The 23,717-nt window shown below is 44.0% G+C and overlaps 1 protein-coding gene across 1 annotated transcript in view; it reads left to right on the top strand.

Moving 5' to 3' along the window:
* The window catches only part of ESCO1 (establishment of sister chromatid cohesion N-acetyltransferase 1), a 115,730-nt gene that overhangs the window by 54,242 nt on the left and 37,771 nt on the right, over positions 1-23,717 (top strand). Inside the window, 2 exon segments of the mRNA XM_029591108.1 lie at positions 2,052-2,180; positions 3,706-3,707. Of these exon segments, the coding sequence (XP_029446968.1) occupies positions 2,052-2,180; positions 3,706-3,707 (131 nt within the window).

The following is a 23,717-nucleotide window of genomic DNA, read 5'->3' as shown; positions in this document are numbered from 1 at the left end:
TGTCCCCAGTTTCCAGAACCCATTTCATTAACTTCATTACTTCCAGGAACTCTTGTCCTCAAATCTTTCTCTTCCAGTCCCGTAGGTTGCCAGTGCTTAGAATTCTCTCCTCAGTCCCCAGGCTATCCCTGTAACGGGATTAGGGCCCTCAGGTATCCTCCACAAACAGAAACATTTGCTCCCTCAGCTCTAGGCTAAAACTGATTCTTGACTTCCCCAGTGTTACATGGGCAAAAGACTTTTGTTAGATCTCAAACCCATTCCAATAGGGCGTGGTACCTACAGTACACTGACCTAACACATAGGAGACAGGTTCTTGATGGAGGCCTCTGACTCATACTGCTGGCAAGGGTGACCTATTGAATCCACAATTGCCATTCCATTTAAGGGCAAGCACAGCTATGGGAGGTAGAAATTGACACTGTTACAGTATTTTCTACAATTTGTTTTACATCTGCTGGTTGTAGTAGTATTGGAAAGAATAAATAACCATTTTTTATTTACCCGTTCCACCCCATTCATGATATTTCTATCATGTCCCCTCTCTGTCATCTGTAGCTGAAGAGCCCTAACATATATAATTATTCTACTCTGTGGCACTGGTACCAATTCCCCTAATTTAGATAGGGTCAATTTAAAGTTTTGATGTATTGGGTTTGACATTTTTTTAGATCATTAGTCAAAAAGGTAACATTTGCTATTAGATTACATATGTAGGTTGACTTCTACTACATACATTTACTATTATGTTTTTTAAAATTTACATTCTGCTTTTTTTCTTGGGCACTTCAAAGCAGATTACTTTCAGGTATTGTAGGTATTTCCCTAACCCCTAGAGGACTTAAAATCTAAATTTGTTTGAGGCAAGGGAGGGTGAAGTGATTTGCCCACAAGGCCCTAGTTTCCCTGGTTTGGAGCCTGCTGCTCCTCCACTCCATTTCATTTTGGTGTAATGAAATAGTCAGGATTTGCTGTTTCAATGGACATCATCCATTGGCAACTTTTGAGAATCCACTCCCCCCTTCCTTCCCAAATATAGCGCTAACCTCCAGCATTAAATAACCAGAAAATACAATTGCCCTTTAAGATTTTTAGATGAGTATTCTGACTTGAGACTTTTGTTAAAAAAAAAAAAAAAAAAAAAAAAAAGTTTGTTTGGAAATGTATTTATTTAACAGATTTTTTAACCCTCCTTCCTGGTTTAATAAATCGCCCAAGATGGCAATCTCAGGAGACCTGCTTCAGTGCAGTCTGCAAGTGTTTGAAAGCTAGTTTGCAACAGTCTGTACGGAAGATAAAGGGAGAAGACAAATCCAGAATGTATGATGGAATTCTCACTCTAAAATTCCCTAGCATACAATCCATGAATACCTGTCCAGAAGGAACAAAATGTCTCTAGAGCATATAGGGCTTGGTCATTGTTAAGGAGAAAGGGAAAGTTTTGTATGCCATGAGGCAAACAAACTACCTGTTTCTTTTAGTTCCAACTGTTTTCCAAAAGGTTTAGCTTCTTGGTTTAGTAAGCCTGTAGTAATTTTGAGTGGACTAGTTCATTTATTTCTCTTGAATAACTATAAATATTCATCACAAATATGATTGATTGCTATTATTTTTATGTAAAAATATTTTTTTTTTGTTAGGCTGACTAAATTAAAATTGATAGTGTGTTTGAAATTTGATTCCATGGTGTTTATACACATTTTATATAGGTGGAAATAGTTTTTTTTTCTTATGGAATTCTATATTAATCTTGTACAGTGTTATATACGCTATTAACATTGTAATGGTAATTTGGTTTTTATACCGATCTTCAAGAAATCACCAAACCAATTTACAATAAAACTTAAAAATCATACATAATAAAACATCAAAATAAAATAAATTCAGATACAAGCAAAATACATCAAACAATAATAAAATTGCAATCCAGCAATTGATGAAAACCTGACTAAAATAAACAATTATGAAGTGGTATTAACATAGCTGTGTCTAACTTTTTTTGTGTGTGTGTATTCTCTTTTGATATTCAGTAACAAGTGCTTCTTTCACAGGATGCAGGACAGAAAAGATTTGGTGCCATTTCCTGTAGTGTGTGTGGAATGCTTTATACCGCATCAAATCCTGAAGATGAGACTCAGCATCTGTTCTTCCACAACCAGTTCATTAGTGCTGTCAAATATGTGGTAAGAAGAGCATTGGGGAAAGTGAATGTACAATGTTTCTTATGCACATTTTGGAGGTAGTGGGATGACTGAGCTAGTATGCCCATTAAGGAATGATTCTCTGGGGAATAGCACTTAATTGGATTGGGGCCACGTTATTTGGTCATTATACTCTGTACCTCAGAATGTAAACTGTGATTTAGAAAAAAGAAACTCTGAGGCACTTCTAATAATTCATAATCGATTACTCTGTTGCTGTACCAAATATTACATAGAAGCCTTTTTGGTTTTTCTCACTAAAGTTCTTCGGGAGTCTTCAATGAGTTTCCCAAGACTTCCTTTTTTGTGTAACAGAAACTTTATTCCTGTGTTGTAACCAGATTTTAATCAGTACTTTAGAAATGAATGCCACATAATGCCCACATGAGAGCAGACTGGATTTTAAAGTGTGTGTGGCAAGCACTAATACCCTTGTTAGACTTGAAGTGCATTAAGCAGCTGGGTTTCAGTTTGCCTGAAATTTTGGAAACAACTTTCTTTGCAATGGTGCTTCAAGTTACTTCATACACTGGATCTGATTGGGTCCATATGGGATAGGATGTGATCCTATATACAACTTAAACAGAGCTGGAAAAATCCTGGTGCCAAATTACCTCTGTGCCTAAAATTCAGTACAGACTTTACTAGAGATGCTTCTGTAGCTGAGTTTGGGCCCAAGAAATAGCATTATAGCTGAGTCCATGTCTTAGCTTGAGTATAAGATTTATAAAGTGAACTGTTGATTATTACCAATTTTAGAATGTAACTAATATACATTTTTTTTTAAATTGTATTTTGGCAATCTATATATCATTTTATTATGCAAAGTACTTTTTATTTAATAGAAATAGAACATGATGGCAGAGAAAGACCATATGGCTTATCCATATCTGCTCAGCTTGATTATTCCTTCTTCTCTGTTCTTGTCATGTGCTTTCCTGAATTCTGATACTGCCCTCATCTCCACCTCCACAGGGAGGTTGGTTCATGTGTCTACCACCCTTTCTATAAAGAAGTATTTCATTAGGTTACTCCTGAGTCTACCCCCTTTCGCCCTCATTCCATGACCCCTTGTTCCAGATCCTCCTTTCTGTTGAAACAGAACTGCCTCCTATACATATATTCCTTGGAGGCATTTAAACGTCTCTGACATATCTCTCCTATCGCTCCTTTCCTCCAGGATATACATGTCGCTCCTTGTGACCTTGGGCAAGTCACTTTACCCTCCATTGCCTCAGGTACAAAAATTTAGATTGTAAGCCCTCTGGTGATAGAGAAATGCCTACAGTACCTGAATGTAAAGCAGTGTGATATCTCAATTGAGATCGAATGTCGGAATATAAAAATAATAAATAAATAAATGTTTAGCTCTTTCAGTTTATCCTCATATGCTTTATGATAAAGATCATTGTCCATTTTCTAATGGTCTTTTGCACCCATTCTATTCCGTGTATGTCATTTAGAAGGTATGGTCTCAAGAAGTATATAGAGTACTCTAAATAAGGTGTCCCCAGAGATTTATACAGAGGCAATATCGCCTCCCTTTTTCTGCTGGCCAATCCTCTCCTTATGTACCCAAGCATAGTTCTGGCTTTTGCCGTTTCCTTATTTACCTGTTTGGCCATCTTAAGATCATCAGATATGATCATCCCAGATCCTGCTCCTGGTTTTTTGTGCACAGAAAAGTTTCACCCAAATGCATGATCCTGCATTTTTTTAGTATTAAATTTTAGCTGCCAGATTCTATATCATTCCTTAAATGTTTCAAATGTCATGTTTTCCATGCTTTCCAAGATGTCTACCTAATTGCAAATTTTAGTATCATCCAAAAAAGAGGAAAACATTTTCTCCATGGACAAGCATCACATAATAGCCACACAAGAAGGAAGATGTCATCTGATGGTGCTGATTTGATCCATTTTCTCCTTTAGCCCAGAAACCTGTGGATTCTGTTCTGGGCATATGCGGGACTTCCTGCACCATTGTCACAGCGCATCCTCCCTCAATCTGTTTTTGTTTACTTTACAAATGGTTGAAGTTCTCCTCAACTCCTTTGCTGTGTCATAAGGCAGGCAAGAATTTTATTTGATACTTAAAATCAACTTAAAATCAACAATCTATGAGTCAAAAATGGCTGTGCTGACATCAGCATCATCAAAGAAAGGGAACGAGTCCCTTAAATGTATGCAAAAAATGCCATCATAATATGACAATAGCAGATCAGCATGACTGGTGTATCTGCTGTTTAGACCAGGACCATAATAGATGTACATGTGGCCTCTGTGGCAGAATGTCCCTGAGGATGCTTATCTACTGAGATCTTAAACTCCAGTATGAGCTAAAAGATTCAACAGAGCATAAGAAACACCCTAAAAAACACAAAAATCTCTAGATGAACACCCAAAAGGGCACAGAGGTAGGTCTCTGGCACAATCAGGGCATGGAAGAACCCGGATAAGAAATTGGTACCTCACCCGAATGGTGCAGGAGATACCGTGCTGAAAGCCTCCGTCTCAACGCACAAGTAAACTCTGGAATTTGTTGCCAGAGGATGTGATTAGTGCAGTTAGTATAGCTGTGTTTAAAAATGGATTGGAGAAGTCCATTACCTGCTATTAATTAAGTTGACTTAGAAAATAGCCACTGCTATTACTAGCAACGGTAACATGAAATAGACTTAGTTTTTGGGTACTTGCCAGGTTCTTATGGCTTGGATTGGAAACAGGATGCTGGGCTTGATGGACCCTTAGTCTGACCCAGTATGGCACGTTCTTATGTTCTTATGTCCCCATTGGCTCTAGTAAACAAAGGATTTGAGAAAGGGCAATCATACATTCTTGCCTTCCTTGACATCTCCTCCGCATTCGACACCGTTAGCCATCCCATTCTCCTACAGCGGCTAACTGAAATCGGTATTACAGGTGTTGCCCACAATTGGTTCAACTCCTACCTTAGTAATAGAGATTACAAAATCCAGCTAGGAAATCACATATCCAAGGCCATCCCCCTCAACCGAGGTGTCCCTCAGGGATCCTCCCTATCCTCAACCCTATTCAATATTTACATTCTGCCCCTCTGTCACTTCCTCTCCAGTCTAAACCTCCCTCATTACATATATGCTGATGATGTTCAGCTGCTTATACCCATCACTGACTCCCTAGCAAAAACCATGGACTTCTGGAATGAAACCCTCCAGTCCATTAACAATCTCCTTTCCTCCATCCACCTTGCTCTTAATACCAATAAAACTGAAATTATGCTCATCTCACCCCAAAGCCAACCGATCCTCCCCCCTTTTCCTCAGTTCCAATTTACTCAACAAGTCCGTGATCTGGGTATCATTCTTGATGGTCACGTCACACTAAAGAAATTCATAAATAACATTCTAAAAGACGGCTTCTTTAAACTCCACACACTAAAAAAACTCAAACCCTTATTACATCCCCCCGATTTCCGTACAGTTCTCCAAACCACAATCTTCGCCAAAACCGACTACTGCAATTCCCTACTCCTCGGCCTACCTAATAATGCCATCCATCCCATTCAAATCTACAAAACACCACAGCCCGGATCTTGACCAATTTACGTAGACATGACCATATTACACCTGTTCTAAAAGACCTACATTGGCTTCCAATAGCCTCCCGCATACAATATAAGGCTCTCTCTCTCATCCACAAAGCCCTATACAATCCCGAAATGAACTGGTTCAATGAATCCTTCCGTTTACACCAGTCTAATAAGCCCACCAGACTAGCACATCTAGCAACCATGCCTATCCCCTCTCCTAAACTCTATAAACTCACTTCCACAAGAGCCCGTGCACTCTCGATAGCCGGGCCGACCCTCTGGAACAAAATGCCTGTTGAACTATGGCAAGAAGAATGCCTCAAATCTTTCAAGCGGAAGCTCAAGACCTGGCTCTTTGCAAAAGCATACACTTAATTTTTCACTATACCTCACCACTGTTCCCACTCTCCACACTCCTCCCCTGTTTCCCATTCTACCGCCCCACTCTCCCCTCCCTTTTCTCCGCCACCTTCTTTTCTTTCTCTCTGCCCCCCTCTTTCCTTGCTCTCCTCCCTTCTCTTCCCCATCTTATCTCCTAGCCTGATTAAAATTAACCTCATAGTTTTCTTTCTTTTGTACATATGTATATAATTGCAATTCTTGTATATAATTTTATTGCAAAACTTCCCATATTATTGTTCCCCCCTCTCGTTAATGCCTTGTTATCATGTTTTTTACTGTTCAATGTAAAGCGCCATGCCGTGCGTTTGTTTTTGCGTTACAATGTGAACCGATATGATATCCTGGATGAATGTCGGTATATAAAAATTTTAAATAAATAAATAAATAGATACCAATGCGACTTCTGAGACACCGCAGCTCCTTCCGCTGGAGTCTCTGTAGCATCTCCCTTTGGTCTTTCCACCACATCTCTCTTCAGAGTCTTTACGGGGCCTCTCACTTGACACTGTATTCTCTCTCTCTCTCTCTCACTCACTTCTCACGGGAGTTGCTTCTTGGCTCCTGGCAGTGTTTGAGCACCTTACAGGGTCTTCCTCAGGACCTCTTATAGTGCCAGTGTCAGGCCTCCCCACAGCACCCCACTCGGCTTTCCACTGCTGCATTCCTCAGGCCTCTCCGTAGTGCCTCCTTCTGGGCAGGCTGTATTGCCCTTCCCAGGTCTCTCTGTGACTCCTCTGTCAGGGTTCTTCACCGCCCCATTCTCTGGGATTCTCATGGGGAGGTGTTTTGGGACGCTCGGTAGTATTTGGGCACCCTACAGGGTCTTCTTCAGGATCTCCTGCGCACCAGTCAACTACTTGATCTCCACTGATTTCTCTGCGGTGGCCCTCTTACATTGATTGCCAGTGCTTCTCAGTGCAATGAGGAAAGTCATGTTCCTTGCCAGAATATTCTCAATCTGAGCACAGCATGCTTCCAGGGTTTTCCTTTCTTCCTCCATGATTAATGGACTCTGGCAGAGGCTCTTTGCCTCTGCCAGAGTCCATTAATAGCCTGTCTTTGCTTCTCTAACCGCTGCCTCCGCTCGATTAGTTGAGAGAAAAAAATCTCATGCATGACACCATATGTGGGAGACTGAGCGGTGTTTCCCCAGGCTGAGGCACGCATTCAGAGGGACGCCAGCCTTTTTAATGTCCTACCTTGGCACATAACAAGGGCTGTAGACTAACTGATTTCTTAGGCACTGTACACTCTCACCCTTCCACGTAGCCAGAGCATTAGCAGGAGCTGCCGTTCCTCCTGGAGGTCTAGGGGCCTCCTGAGCACAGCGAGGTCTGCACTCTTATTCCCCCCTCATTCACACCCTCTGAGCTACAGGTACCCGCATGTCCCGCCCACAGAGCATACTCTCCTTAGGGGGATTTAAGGTGGACCAGGCATCTAGCCTGGCCCTGCACAGGTAAATAAGGGAACACTACGAGCACTGTTTCATCGTGCTGTTTTGAAATATTTTATTGGTGCTTGGGAAATTTTTAAAAAATGTATATGATTTTAATATGTTCTATTTGTCAGTAGTTTTAAAATATTTAATTTCTTATTAGTATGATTCTACTATTATAATTGATGCTTTATTTCTTGTTTTTATTGGTTTATGAGGAATGGTGGTTCTGTTTTTCCATTGTTACATTGTAGACAATCTGGCTTCTGGTTTTCATTTCAGTTTTTGACTGCATATTGCTGGTTCTAATTTGTGATTCTTTATTCTGTATTTGGGGAGGGTCTGTTTCTGCTCCGTGCATGTGACCAAGGTGAGAGATTTTGCTAAGCGTGTAGCGTCTGTGTAGGGATCTAGCATTCAGGTTTGTTTTGTTTCCTCAGTAGATAATGTATTAGTATTCTGGAACCTGTGTAATATTTACAGTGCAACTTTTTCTCAGGTAGTGTTTTTGATTGAGTTCTTGGTGTTACTACTCCTCTCCCGGGGAATGCTGGGAGCAGTATGCAGATGAGCCTTCTGGTCCTCCTCTACTGCAAATCTTTTCAGCCTCGCCCCCTCCCTTCCATACAATTTGTTGGGCCCCCACCTACCAAAGTTGAGTTACATCATGTATATAATATAATATATATCTTTGTGTTTGTATGGATCTGATTGCTCCTATCAGGACCCTGAAGAGAATCAAAACTGGAATTTTTAGCTTCTGGCTAACAGGTAATCACGCTGTCAGCCAGATGCTCAAAATTCCAGTTTTGATTCTCTTCAGGGTCCTGATAGGAGCAATCAGATCCATACAAACACAAAGATATATATTATATTATATACATGATGTAACTCAACTTTGGTAGGTGGGGGCCCAACAAATTGTATGGAAGGGAGGGGGCGAGGCTGAAAAGATTTGCAGTAGAGGAGGACCGGAAGGCTCATCTGCATACTGCTCCCAGCATTCCCCGGGAGAGGAGTCCAGAGGTCACCGCAAGCAATCCAGGGATTGAATTCCACAGCCCCAGCTTCCAGAGGCCCTGCACCCTTTGCAGCAGAGGAGGACCGGAAACGCGTGCTTAACGGCGCGCGAATCTCAAACCATTCCATTAACTGAGGGGCGGATTTTAAAAGGGATATGCGCATAAGTTACGCGCGTAACCCTTAAAAAAAAAAATCCCTGCGCGCGCCGAGCCTATTTTGCATAGGCTTGGCGGCGCGCGCAAGCCCTGGGACGTGCATAAGTCCCGGGGCTTTCCTAGGGGTGTGTGTTGGGGGGTGGCGCGACGTTTGGGGCGTTCCGGGGGGCGTGGTGCCGGTCTGGGGGCATTCTGGGGGGGGCGTGGCCGAGGCCTCCAAACCAACACCCGGGTTGGGTGATGGCGTGCCAGCGGCGCGCGCGAGTTACGCCTGCCTCGAGCAGGCGTAACTTATGTGATAAGGGTAGGGGGGTTTAGATAGGGCTTGGGGGTGGGTTAGGTAGGGGAAGGTGGGGGGAGGCGAAAGGAAAGTTCCCTCCGAGGCTGCTCCGATTTCGGAGCGGCCTCGGAGGGAACGGGCAGCGTGTGCCGACCCCGGATTTTAAAAGATACGCGCGGCTACTCGCGTATCTATTGAAATCCGGCGTACTTTTGTTTGCTCCTGGTGCGCAAACAAAAGTACGCGCTCGCGCTTTTTTTTTTAAATGTACCCCTGAGTGAAGATTAATTTAGTGGTGGTTAAAGAGGATTGGTAAGTATAGCTTTTAGAAATGTTTGGGCTTATAAAAGTTTGGTTAAAGGTGAAATTAAAGGATATATTCTTTAGAGTTTGTGTGTGTCTGAGGTAACAAGCAAGCCAGAGATAGTTAGTTAATTCTTGTGTCTGTTTTTCCCACCCACTCAACCCTTGATTTTTAGGCATGAGACACTTTCTCATTAAAAATCAATCAGGGTCTTATCTAAATCATACTATTGTACCAGCCCTTATTGAAAATTTAATCATCCCCTTGTAGGACATTAGCTGATTAATTAGTAAATTCACCTGTAAATTTAAAGTACTCTCATTCCAACTCCCTAAGTATCCTAAACTTAACTTGGAACTCAATAAAACTAAGAAGAAGGCAGCAGTCCAGCAGCAAGAGGGGGGCTTTCCAGTCTTTTGCATTGAGTGTCACATGTATGATTTTTTACCCGCCGGTGAGAGATGCGTGTGCGCTCGGTGCAAAGAGCTCCTGGCTCTCAGGGAACGAGTCCGATCTCTGGAGGCTAGAGTAGCAGACTTGGAGGAGCTGAGGCAGACAGAGAGGTACATTGATAAGACCCAAATCCAGTCTGGCAGCCCCAGTGCTGCCTTGGATCAGAAAGGTCTCCCAGTAGGAGAACATCACCCTGGTGTAGCAGGAAGTGATCCTGTAGCAAGGACCTGCTCTTCAGGTGATGTTTTGTCCTCTCACACTGAGGACAAGTCTCCCAGGGCTACTGCCCAGGAGGGAAGGGTTAGGCCGGCTATCATAGTTGGTGATTCGATTATTAGAAATGTAGATAGCAGGGTGGCTGGTCTATGTGAGGACCTCCTGGTAACTTGCCTGCCTGGTGCGAAGGTGGCAGACCTCATGCGTCACCTAGATATGATTATAGACAGTGCTGGGGAGGAGCCGGCTGTTGTGGTACATGTGTGCACCAAAGACATAGGAAAATGTGGGAGAGAGGTTCTGGAAGCCAAATTTAGGATTTTAGGTAGGAAGCTGAAATCCAGAACTTCCAGGGTGGCATTCTCTGAAATGCTTCCTGTTACACGTGCAGAACCCCAGAGGCAGGCAGAGCTCCAGAGTTTCAATGCGTGGATGAGACGATGGTGCAGGGAAGAGGGATTCAGCTTTGTAAGGAACTGGGGGAAACTTTGGGGAAAGGGGAGACTTTTCCGAAAGGATGGGCTCCACCTTAACCAGAGTGGAACCAAGCTGCTAGCACTAACTTTCAAAAAGGAGATAGAGCAGCTTTTAAACTAAAACAAGGGGGAAAGCAGACAGTCACTCAGCAGTGCATGGTTAGGAGAAATGTATCCTTGAAGGATACTAATGAAACAGGAGAGTTAAGGCATCCCAATAGAGAGGATCCATTAAAAGCAAACATAGTCCATGTGCCTATATGTAAAAAATCACCCAAGCTAATGATTTCCGAATTATCCCTAACAACTGAAAAGCAGGTTGTTAATACAAACAAAAAACACACTTTGAAATGTCTATATGCCAATGCCAGAAGTCTAAGAAGTAAGATGGGAGAGTTAGAGTGTATAGCAGCAAATGATGAGATTGACATAATTGGCATCACAGAAACTTGGTGGAAGGAGGATAACAAATGGGACAGTGCTATATTAGGGTACAAATTATATCGCAATGACAGGGAGGATCAACTTGGTGGGGGTGTGGCACTTTATGTCCGGGAGGGTATAGAGTCCAACAGAATAAAGACCATACAAGACACTAAATGCTCAGTAGAATCTATATGGGTAGAAATCGCATGTGTGTTGGGTAAGAGTATAGTGATAGGAGTATACTACCATCCACCTGGACAAAATGGTCAGACAGGTGATGAAATGCTAAGAGAAATCAGGGAAGCTAACCAATTTGTCAGTGCAATAATAATGGGAGATTTCAATTATGCTAATATTGACTGGGTAAATGTAATATCAGGACTTGCTAGAGACATAAAGTTCCTGGATGTAATAAATGACTGCTTCATGGAGCAATTGGTTCAGGAACCATCAAGAGAGGGAGCTATTTTAGATTTAATTCTTAGTGGAACGCAGGATTTGGTGAGAGAGGTAACGGTGGTTGGGTCACTTGGCAACAGTGATCATAACATGATCAAATTTAAACTAATAACTGGAAGGGGGACAATAAGTAAATCTGCAGCTCTATCACTAAACTTTCAAAATGGAAACTTTTGATAAAATGAGGAAAATAGTTAGGAAAAGACTGAAAGGTGCAGCTGCAAAGGTTAAAAGTGTTCAACAGGCATGGACATTGTTTAAAAATACAATGCTAGAGGCGGAGTCCATATGTATTCCACACATTAAGAAAGGTGGAAGAAAGGCAAAACGATTACAGTCATGGTTAAAAGGTGAGGTGAAAGAGGCTATTTTAGCCAAAAAAAATCCTTCAAAAATTGGAAAAAGGATCCATCTGAAGAAAATAGGATAAAACATAAGCATTGTCAAGGTAAGTATACACTATTGATAAGACAGGCAAAGAGAGAATTTGAAATGAAGTTGGCCATAGAGGCAGAAAAACATAATAAAAATTTTAAAAAATATATCCGAAGCAAGAAACCTGTGAGGGAGTCGGTTGGACCATTAGATGACCGAGGGGTTAAAGGGGCTCTTAGGGAAGATAAGGCCATTAGAAGCCTCTCATGAGAGACTTTGTGAAACGCCTTCTGAAAATCCAAATACACTACATCTACCGGTTCACCTTTACCCACATGTTTATTAACCTCTTAAAAAAAAAAAGGAACAGATTTGTGAAGCAAGACTTCCCTTGGGTAAATCCATGTTGACTGTGTTCCATTAAACCATGTCTTTCTATATGCTCTACGATTTTGATCTTGAGAATAGTTTCCACTATTTTTCCCGGCACTGAAGTCAGGCTCACTGGTCTATAGTTACCCGGATTGCCCCTGGAACCCTTTTTCAATATTGGGGTTACATTGGCCACCCTCCAGTCTTCAGGTACAATGGATGTTTCCTAGCGTGTAGCAGATGGGCTTAGGACCAATGGGTATAGTGTACTCCTGATAGCAGTTGGAGACGAATCAGATTTCAATCTGACGTCAGCCCTAGTACATATACCCCTGCAGGAAGTGCAGCTCTTCAGTATTTTCCGTCTCCATAGCAGTTAGGGACTCTATGCATGCTAGCATAGCGTTAGAGTAGATTTTACCAAAGAAATTCAAATTAAGAAGAAATCTTACCTCTACAGACGAGCCCCGCTCTCCTGCGGTGACACCCATTGGGTCCCTCCCCCAGTCGAGATTCCCAAGGTGATTTCCGCGATCCCTCAGAGGTTCAGTCCGGCGGCTGACCCTCGGCGTGGACCTAGCCCCCGACATCGGGTGAGGCTGAGAGGCAGCGGTTGCAGCCGGAGACCGCCCGGAACGAAACCGGGAAGCGCCGGGACAAGGTAAGGTAGAAATCTATTTAAAAGTTTCCAGTCTCCGAAGCTCGAGGAGACGCACAGGTCGCCAGCTGGGACCGGTGCCACCGGGTTGATCGACCCTAGCAGGGCTAGACCCTGGTCAGATCCGAGGGTCCTCTCATGTGGAGACCCTCCAATGTGGTCGCCATATTGTCCGCGTGGTTGCAGTCACCATTTTGGCCCTGTTCACCGCCCTGTCTGCCATCTCGATCCGTGCGCATAGAGGCGAGCCGTGTGCACAAATCCCTTGTGCGCACAAGCGAAGCGCATAGCCACGCGCTCACTGCTGGGCGCATAACGTCGACCTGTGCGCACAACAGCGTGCACATTGCTCTGCACGCGCGCTCCAAACCTACATGCGCATCTTCGCACACCGGAGCGCACAACTGTTTTGTACGCGCACAAACCATGGCTCCACCTGAAAATAAGCTCAAAGCTCAGGGCCTGTGCCCAGCTTGCCACATTAGAGCGACACAGCATGAGGAGGCCACAGCCCTGTGTATAAAGTGCGAAGAGGCTCTAGGGGACCCAACTCATGGCCCTCCTCAGCTGGTACCAGACCCCAGCCTCTCGAGCGGTACGCCGGACCTAGCATCACACAGCGGGACCCCCCCTCAAACGGGGCTCCCCAGGGACATGGCGCCCCCTAGTCTAGACCCAGCTTCTATCTCCTGGGTGGAATTCTTCAAAGGTCTGCATACCTTCGTCCACATGCAACCGGGGCCTCCTACAATGCGGTCACAGGCACCACCAGAGGACCTCAACATGCCAGGACCCTCTATGCTCAGGGAAGTGATCCCGCCGCCCAGAAGCCCCATCTTTGGGGGGACAGACATCTCAGATGAGGAGTCAGAACCCCTGGAGGAAGGGGACCTCCCTCTGGGGACAGAACTCCATCGAACCATGAGACACTTCTTCACCAAGGACGAACTTACAGACCTGGTCACGCACAGCTAAAAAGAGCTTGCCATCCCAGGCACAAGTGCCTCGGGGGAGCCTAAGCTTGAACCCACTTTTGGAGGGACTTCATCAGACCTCCTGCTACTTCCCACTATTACAAGCCGTCCAGCAACTAATTGACCTGGAATGAGAGGCCCCAGAAACCACGTTCAAAGGGGGCTGGGCTCTGGCAGACATGTACCCTCTGGATCCTGCCACCAAAAGATTTCCTGGCATGTCCGAAAGTGGATGCCATGGTCTGCATGGTCTCGAAGCGCACGACTATTCCAGTGGAGGGGAGGAGCAGCACTCAAGGATGCTCAAGACAGACATCTGGAATCTATCCTCAAGCAGTCCTTTTCCGTCTCCGCTATGTCTTTACAGATCGCGGCCTGCTGTACCGTGGTGTCACATGCCTGCTTAGCACAGACCCCAGGAACAACACTCCTGGGGAAGCCCTGGAACCAGCCGTATCATTCCTCGCGGACTCCGCTTCGGATCTGGTACACAGCAGCTACAGGATTCTCATTCACCGTGGTAGCCAGAAGACAAATCTGGCTCCGAAACTGGTCAGCCGACGCATTCTCCAAAACGAGACTCACAAGGATGCCTTTCAAGGGAACACTGCTGTTCGTAAGCAAACTAGAGAAACTAGCCAACAAGTAGGGTGAGTCCCCACTGCCGCGGCTACCGGAGGACAGGAATAAGAAAAACCAGAGATCCTTCCCCCGGACCTCCAGGGGCAGAGATCACAGCGCTTCAACCCATATAGAAGCTCATATCAAGCGGCCCGCCCTGCAGGCCGGAGCCAGTCCTTTCAGAACAAGCACAATAAAAGGGGAACCAGCTCGGACCCAGGCCCCAGCCGCACCCCACAATGAAGACCAGCCGACCCATCCAAAGGAAGAAGCCATAGGGGGCAGACTGGCTCTATTCTACCAAAGATGAGTCGAGATAACTTCGGACAAGTGGGTCCTATCCATCATTCGAGAGGGATATTACCTGGATTTCCACCACCTCCCTCTGGACAAGTTTGTGGAATCTCCCTGCCACGACCTTCCAAGAGAATGGCAGTGGAAGCTATACTGACCAGATTACTAGCCTTAGAGGCTATAACACCGGTGCCTCCACAACAAATAAATACTGGCCATTATTCCATCTATTTTATCGTTCCCAAGAAGGAAGAAACATTCAGACCTATACTGGACCTCAAGGCGGTCAACCGTTACCTGAAGATTCCCCGCCTCCGTATGGAAACCCTACGCTCGGTAATAAGGGCGATACAACCAGGAGAGTTCCTTACCTCCCTGGATCTGTCAGAAGCCTACCTACACATTCTGATGATCCATCAAGAGCATCAGCGTTTTCTACGCTTCTCGATCTTGGACCGTCGCTACCAGTTCTGGGCACTACCTTTCGGGTTAGCCACTGCACCCCGGACGTTCACCAAGATCATAGTGGTGGTGGCAGCAACACTGAGGAAGGAAGGAATCCGCGTGCACCCTTATCTAGACGATTGGCTGATCAGAGCAAAATCCCCAGAGGAAAAAGCTACCAGGCAACCAGTTAAAACTCTACTGGAGAGCCTCGGGTGGGTGGTCAACACAAACAAGAGCTGCCTGCAGCCTTCCCAATCTCTAGAATACCTGGGAGTCCGGTTCAACACCAAACAAGACAAGGTCATCCTGACACCGACAAGATCAAAACTGATGACCCAGTTATGAACTCTGTTGAGCGAACTTCGCCCCACAGCATGGGATTACCTACAAGTTCTCGGCCTCATGGCATCCACACTGGAAGTAGTCCCATGGGCACAGGCTCACATGAGACCCTTACAACGCTCACTACTATCACGATGGAATCCACTGTCCCAGAACTACACCGTATAGCTTCAGCTCCCGGATAGAGTTCAGGCCCAACTACGATGGTGGCTACAAGAAACCCATCTGAGCCAGGGAACGATCCTCCCCAACCTGGATCCTACTCACCACGGATGCCAGCCTACGAGGATGGGGAGCACACTGCCAGGAGCTAACCGCCCAAGGGCAATGGAACAAAGAAGAGTCGGGATGGAATATCAATCGCCTAGAAGCCCGGGCAGTCAGACTAGCCTGCCTAAGGTTCGGTCACAGACTCCGAGGTAAAGCGGTCAGAGTAATGTCGGCCAACGCCACAACAGTGGCCTACATCAACCGTTAGGGAGGAACCAGACGCCAACAGGTGTCTCTGGAAATAGACCCCCTAATTTCATGGGCGGAAGTGAATCTTCACGAGATCTCGGCTGTCCACATTGCCGGGAAAGACAATGTTACAGCGGACTACCTCAGCAGAGAGAGTCTAAATCCAGGAGAATGGAAACTATCAACCACAGCATTCCAATTGATAGTAAACCCTTGGGGACACCAACCATGGACCTCCTGGCAAGCCGGTTCAATGCCCAGGAACCCAGTTTCTTCAGCCGCAGGCGGGAACCCCAGTCCCAGGGAATCTATCCCCTGGTACAGACCTGGCTACAGGAGACTCTGTTATACGCCTTCCCGCCATGGCCCCTATTGGGCGCAATCATCTACAAGATAGAACACCACAGGGGGCCAGTACTTCTAGTGGCCCCGGACTGGCCAAGAAGACCATGGTACGCAGACATGTGAAGTCTGCTGGCAGGGAACCCCCAGCCGCTACCTCCACACACAGAGACCTGCTCCAACCGGGACCGATCCTCCACGAGGATCCAGATCGATTCTCTCTTACCGTCTGACCATTGAGAGGACTCGCCTAAGGAGGAGAGGATACTCGGGGGCAGTAATTGACACTCCAAGCATGCAATTTCTCCACATCCCTAACATACATAAGGATTTGGAGAGTATTCGAATCCTGGTGTGAGGACCACGACATCATACCACACTCAGTCAAAATTCCTGTGATTTTGGAATTCCTACAGAACGGACTACAGAAGGGATTGTCCCTCAACTCCATCAACCAAGAGTAAGAGGGCAGCATAGCCTCTCACCCAGATGTCTCCCGCTTCCTGAAAGGAGTCGAGCACATCTGACCACCCCTAAAGTGGCCGGTGCCTCTTTGGAACCTCAACCTGGTCCTAGATTTCCTAGCAGGAGCCTCTTTCAGACCTCTCCGCGGCCTGTCTCTCCGACTATTAACATTGAAGACAGCCTTCCTGCTGGCAGTCTGTTCAGCTCGTCATATATCCGAGCTACAAGCACTGTCCTGCCGGGAGCCGTTTCTCAGACTCACCCTGGGAACCATCCAGTTACGTACAGTTCAGTTGTTCCTCCCCAAAGTGGTGTCTCACTTCCATCTCGCTACCATCACCAGATGAGCATAAGAATTCGGAAGAGGCTCGAAATCTATGACATCTCAACGTCGGCAGTTGGCAAATATAAGAACATAAGAAATTTCCATGCTGGATCAGACCAAGGGTCCATCAAGCCCAGCATCCTGTTTCCAACAGTGGCCAAACCAGGCCACAAGAACCTGGCAAGTACCCAAATTCTCTACAACCGCCACTGACCAGCCCATGAATAGTTTTTTCTTCTGATTCATTCTTAAGATTTTTTAAATTGAAAAGATTTGCTTGAATTTCATAAGTGTGCCAGTTTTGTATTCTTCGCTTAATTCCCAAATTAAGAATACTTGGTCCTCTTTTTTTTTTTTTGTATACTTCACAACTAGAGATTAGACAGACTGTTTGAAAAATGAATTATGTTTTCTGCCCTTTGAGTAATTGTTTGGTGGCCCGTTTTAAAGCCCTTTTGAGGAAGGATATTTTCCAGACATTTTCAAAATGGCAACAGTAAAACCGATTTAAAAAAAAAAAAAACAAAACAAAAAACAAACCTACATCTGACTCAACCGATCTAAACAATTACAGACCCATTTCTTCCTTACCTTTTCTTGCAAAGGTTATTGAGAACATCGCCTTGACACAATTAACAGTTCATCTGGAAGAAAATGAGATTTTAGACCCCACCAATTTGGTTTTAGAAAATCTAAGTACAAAGCTTTTGCTCCTGTCTCTTACTGAAACCCTCCGCAGAAGGCTTGATAGTGGGAGCGAATTTCTCCTAGTGACCCTTGATATCTCTGCTGCTTTCGATACAGACGATCATGAGATACTTTTATTTCGTTTACATGAATGCAGCATTACTAGAAAGGTTTTAGAATGGTTTACTTCCTTTATTAAGAATCAGTCTTTTCAGGTAAAATGTAATAATGAATCATCACACTAATTTTTATGGATACTGGAGTCCCACAAGGTTCTGCTCTTTCAGCAGTTTTATTTAATATGTCTTTGGCCCCAACTGCAAAAGTGCTTGCAACTGTTTGTGAGGGATATAAAATGTACGCAGATGATATACAGTTTTTTATTCGTCTGAACAATACCTGGAAAGAGACAATGGACCTTTCAAACATTTGTCTCTCTTCAATAATAAACTAGCATTAAGTATGACAAAAACTGAATTTATGGTTATTCAGCGATCCCATATTTCAAAAACGTTTCTAGTGATTTCTGTGGGGAATCACTCATTTTCTATTTCAGATTCAATTAAAAAAGTTTGGGAGTGTTAATTGATACTCAGCTTTCTTTTAAATCTCAGATCCAATCCGTGATCAGATCAGGTTTCTTTAAACTTCGAGTAATTGCCAGTTTGAGGCATTTGCTCTTTGCTTCCTATTGATGCCTACTCAGATCCAGAATCCTTACTCTGCTTCAGTTTCATCTATGCTGCATTGGAGTCGGACAGGTTGCCGACTCCAGTGCAGCAGAATGCTTCTACTGCACTTAACCTTTTTTTGGTCCGAAAGACCAAGAAACTGAGTTAAGGATACAGAGTTCCTCAACTTTAGTGTCAGTGTAGTTTCAGCTTTCTATTCAATCAGTATTCTCAGAGCTGAAGTCTGTTTAATCCGTGGGCCCTGATAAACATCAGAGGAGTTTTCTTCTGAAGAAGAAGAATGCTCAACTCTTCAGAGCCCTCATAGACACCGGTTAGAAATAGATTTACACCTGGAGACCTTCTAACCTTGAGTTTATTCAAAAGATGACTAAGGCAATTCCCTTTGACTAATAGGTTGAGAGTGATTCCCAAGGCACCTCTTCCTAACATATCAAATACCTAGATGCCCCCAAAGAGTTTGTGGCAGTGCCAGTCCACCATCTGTTTCAGGTTGTATGGAACAGAATGTGGGTACCCCACACACTGCATTTACTATTGGTAAGAAGGCAGATATATGTCACAATGTGTCCAGGCAGCTGAGGGATTTGACAGGTCCCAAATACCAGACTAAACTGTAGTAGCATTCACTTAAAAATGACCATGAACTGCAGAACCCGTGTTTTATTGTCCTTTGGACAAGTCTTAGACGCTAGAAGAAACATTACCAGAATTCTGTGCTCCAGTTCCTCATGGTGTCCTACCAGATGTACAGAAAGAGACATAAGATTTCACCCAGCCTCTCCCTCAAGATAAAAGAGCAGTATTCTGTAAACTGAAGGAAAGAGGTGAAAATTGTTAAAAGCTTCTACTTGGTACAGCCTTTATATTTATCTTTTATTAAAATTTGTTAATCGCTTAAGCAAAATAGACTAGGCAATGTACAGAGTCGACATTCACAAAACCATCAGAAATACAGACTTATGTAAAACAATGAAATTGTCTAAAAACATAACAGTATTTCTTGCTATACTATGTACTCATATTTCATAAGTTCCTCAGAATTATGACTTAACATACATATGCCTATGGTTACAGCAGTTAGTGTAACTGGGTTTAAAAAAGGTTTGGATAAGTTCCTAGAGGAAAAATACATAAACTGCTATTAATAAGCAATAGTAGCTTGAGATTTATTTAATGTTTGGGTACTTGCTAGGTACTTGTGACTTGGATTGGCCACTTTTGGAAACAGGATACTGGGCTTGATGGACCTTTGGTCAGACCCAGTATGGCAATTCTTATGTTCTGCCAGTACAAGTAGATTTTAAGTACCGTAGTGAATTTAGATACTTTAAAGAATCAGCCTTATGCATAGCCTCCGGTAATGAGTTCCATAATGCCAGTGATGCAAGAGAGAAGACACAATTTCTAGTGTCAGCCATACATGCCTACTTTACAGATGGGATGTCCAATAGTCTTCTCTGAGATGATCTGAGGGCATGTGTTGATTTGATACAGTCTCAAAAGTACATTTGACCAAGGAGATGCTTTCCCATTGATTAGTTTAAAAACATTCATACTCATTTTGGATTGGATTCTATAAGCTACAGGGAGCCAATGTAAATCCATCAATACTGGTGTAATATGGTCCTTGAGTTTCTGGCCAGATATTAATTGAGCAACTGTATTCTGGATCACTTGCAGAGGCTTGATAATTACTACTGGAAGACCTAATGTAGGCTTCATTACAATAATCTAAAAGTGGGAGAATAGATTCTTGAATCACTATTCGGAAGTTGTTTTGAGTATAGTAAATTTTTCATATCATACAAGAGTCAGCCTATGGTGATTTTGAAAGATTGGGAGTTTCTGCTTTGGCTGTTAATACCTTTAGACTCTCATAGTTGTGGGCCTCAGACCTTCATGAGGATATGCAGAAAAAGGCTGCAGATATGGAATGGAGGAGTAGTCTAGTGGTTAGAACAGTGAGAAAGCCGCCCCCCCCCCCCTCCCAGAGAAGCTAGGGTTTAAATCCCACTGCTGTTCCTTGTGAGCTTGGGCAAGTCACTTCACCCTCCATTGCCTCAGATACAAAATAGATTGTGAGCCCACGAGGAACAGGGAAATATCTACAGTACCTGAATGGAATCCACTTTGAAGTGGTTGAAAGGCAGAATATAATTAAAAATAAATGGTAGAAATCTCTTTGGGCATAAGGTCAAGGAAACGGTGAAGCCAATGAAAAACCACTGGTCTAGACTTCAGACCCTATCTGCTGCCATGTTCTATGTCTTAGGTTTTACAGTGGACTCCCTTGGAAAATGTATTTTCCTGAAAAAACAAATTCTCAGGATCTATTGATTCCAGTCAACAGAACTCAAGGATTTGCCATTGTGCCCAAAGAAAGTCTTAAGTCCTATACTGCCACCCAGTCAAAACTGAGGATGAATTTTTGACTGGATCCAGAGAAAATAGCCAGAATCACAGTCTCTCTTTTATGGAAGATTTCCCTATAAAGAGAAGGTTAAAGATTTTTGTAAACCACTGGCCACTGTAGCATCAGTCAACCTCATCCTCTGGATCATAAAGGAGGTATAGATTACAACTATTGGGAATCTATTTAAATCACTTGCCCAAAAGAGCACTAAAGATTATTCAGCATCAGAATCTGCTTCTGCAGAGTTGTCAGATCTTTCCAAATACAGACGAGAATATGGGGATTTATTCCAGGTACTTTCTTGTCCTCAAAAAGAAAGCAAAGTGCTGTCCAGTCCTAGATGTAAGGCCTTGAACAAATTTATAGGGAGATGTTCTTTGATGTTACTCAAAGGTATGGACCACGGAAATTCATACTTACTGGCCCTCCTAGACATTTCAGCTGCCTATGACACAGTCAACCACCAAATATTAATGACCCGCTTGACTGAAATAGGTATTGCTGACACAGCCCTCTCATGGCTCTCCTCCTACCTCACACACAGAGAATACCTAGTAAAAACTGACAAATCCGAATCCTCACACATCCCTATCACACAAGGTGTCCCCCAAGGATCCTCATTATCCTCCACCCTCTTTAATATTTACCTCCTACCACTATGCCACCTTCTCTCCGACCTAGGCCTGAAATTCTTCCTATATGCAGATGACGTGCAGATTCTCATCCCGTTTCAAAAATCCATAAACGAACCCTTGCAACGCTGGGATTCTTGCCTCGCCACTATAAACTCCTTGCTATCTAAGCTCCACCTAGCTCTAAATACATCAAAAACTGAATTACTCGTCATCTCTAATCAGCCTGACCGTTTCGCACTCCCCACACTACAGAACACTCTCCAGAATACAACTACGGCCCACTCTCAGCTCCATTTTGTAAGAGACTTAGGTGTCATTATAGACCAACACCTAAACTTTAAAACCCCACATCAAAGCTCTCCTAAAGGGAGGTTTCTATAAACTAAACATCCTTAAAAAACTCAAACCCCTCCTCCACACCCACGATTTCCGTACAGTCATACAGACCACTATGCTCACGAAACTAGACTACTGCAACTCCCTTCTACTAGGCCTTCCTGCCACCACCATCAAACCCCTTCAGATTTTACAAAATTCCATGGCCAGGATCATAACCAGTACTCAAAAAAGGGACCACATCACCCCCATCCTAAAGGACCTACATTGGCTGCCCATCTCCTTCCGCTCACAATACAAGACTCTCACCATCCTTCACAACTCCTTACATAAGCACAATCACACCTGGCTAGATGAAATGCCGCATTACCGTTCCACTGACCGCCCCACAAGAACCGCCCATACAGGCACTCTCCACACCCCATCCCTCAAATCTGCGCATTTATCGCTTACCAGAGAGAGGGCCTTCTCTATCGCCGGTCCCACCCTCTGGAACTCCCTCCCCACCTTCCTCCGCCTAGAGCCATCCCTACACAAATTCAAGAAAGGAGTCAAGACATGGCTCTTCCGACAGGCCTACTCCGATGTGAACCAAACATAAACTACCTCCCTTATTCAGTTCCACCCTTTCTCGTACTCCAGTCCCCTTTGCCCCCCCCCCTTTCTGCCTTCTACATACACCCCTAAGTCCTCTGCCTTCTACAACCCCCTAATTCCTCCTTGCCACCCCTTAAATACCGTTATATTTAAGAGAACAACCATGAATTGATAAATATTGCCGGTCTTTTATAGTACCATCTTAGTACTACATAAGTTGATTGTAACTGTACATATTTTTCAACTGTATATAGTTTCTCTATTTGTTTTATTTTCTCAATCTTTACTGCCTTTCCCATCTCCTCCCTGTCTCCCTCCCCCTCCCCTCTCCCCCTTCTCTTCTCGCCTTTTTCCCCCTCCCCTCCCTTGTTTTATTGTAATTTTCCTCCTTTCTGTTCACTGTAAACCGGCATGATGTGCTTCACGAATGTCGGTAAATAAAAGTTCATAAATAAATGTTCTAAATTGTTAACTGGTTTCCATAATTCCCCTTTGCAACAAATGAGACTGGATATATTCTCTTGATCTAAAGAAGGTATTCACCCACATAGAGATACATCTCAGTTACAGAAAATATCTCAGATTTGTAATAGAAAAACAGCACTTGCAGTACTACACACTGCCAAGATGTCTTCAGTAATCACAACATTTCTGTGCAAGCTGGGGGGGATACATGTATTTCTGTACTTGAATGATTGGCTGGTCAGGAGCACACTGTGAGAAGATATGGATGAATTCATGCAGAGTATCAGTTACGTGATGCAGTCAGTAGGATTCATCACCAACTACCCCAAATCCAATCAGCCTGACACCACAATTGGAATTTATAAGGGCTGTGCTAGATATGACTCGTTATGGTTTAACCCTTCAGCAATAGGAAGAAGTGAAAGGAGTAATTCAGAGCGCACAGACAGTCATATGACATTAGCCCAGTGAACCCTAAAATCAAAGTGGATGAAAGCCATTGAGGGATTTGATAACATCTGTCTCATAGAAGACCTCCGAGAGACTCTGTCTTGGTAATTCTGCCATTCCACTTTGACTTTGGGTTTACCAAATCAAATTCCTTCTCACCAAATTTTTCTAACTACAGGTTTTTCCAACTTGTGGTAGAAGCTCACTGATAAAGGGCTTTGCACCTGGGGCCCCTGCTCTCTCTAGCAGAAGAGGCTGCGCATCAGTTTTCTGGTGCTAAGGATAGTTCTGAATGCTCTAAAGCTGTGCTGTGCTTCCCAGTCATCTCCTGGATGCAGACCTTGCTAGTCAGGTTATCAGGA

Source organism: Rhinatrema bivittatum, chromosome 2, assembly GCF_901001135.1.
Source record: "Rhinatrema bivittatum chromosome 2, aRhiBiv1.1, whole genome shotgun sequence".
Classification (NCBI taxonomy): Eukaryota; Metazoa; Chordata; class Amphibia; order Gymnophiona; family Rhinatrematidae; genus Rhinatrema; species Rhinatrema bivittatum.
The sequence above is the reverse complement of the archived record's forward strand: the minus strand, read 5'-3'. Positions and strand labels throughout refer to the sequence as shown.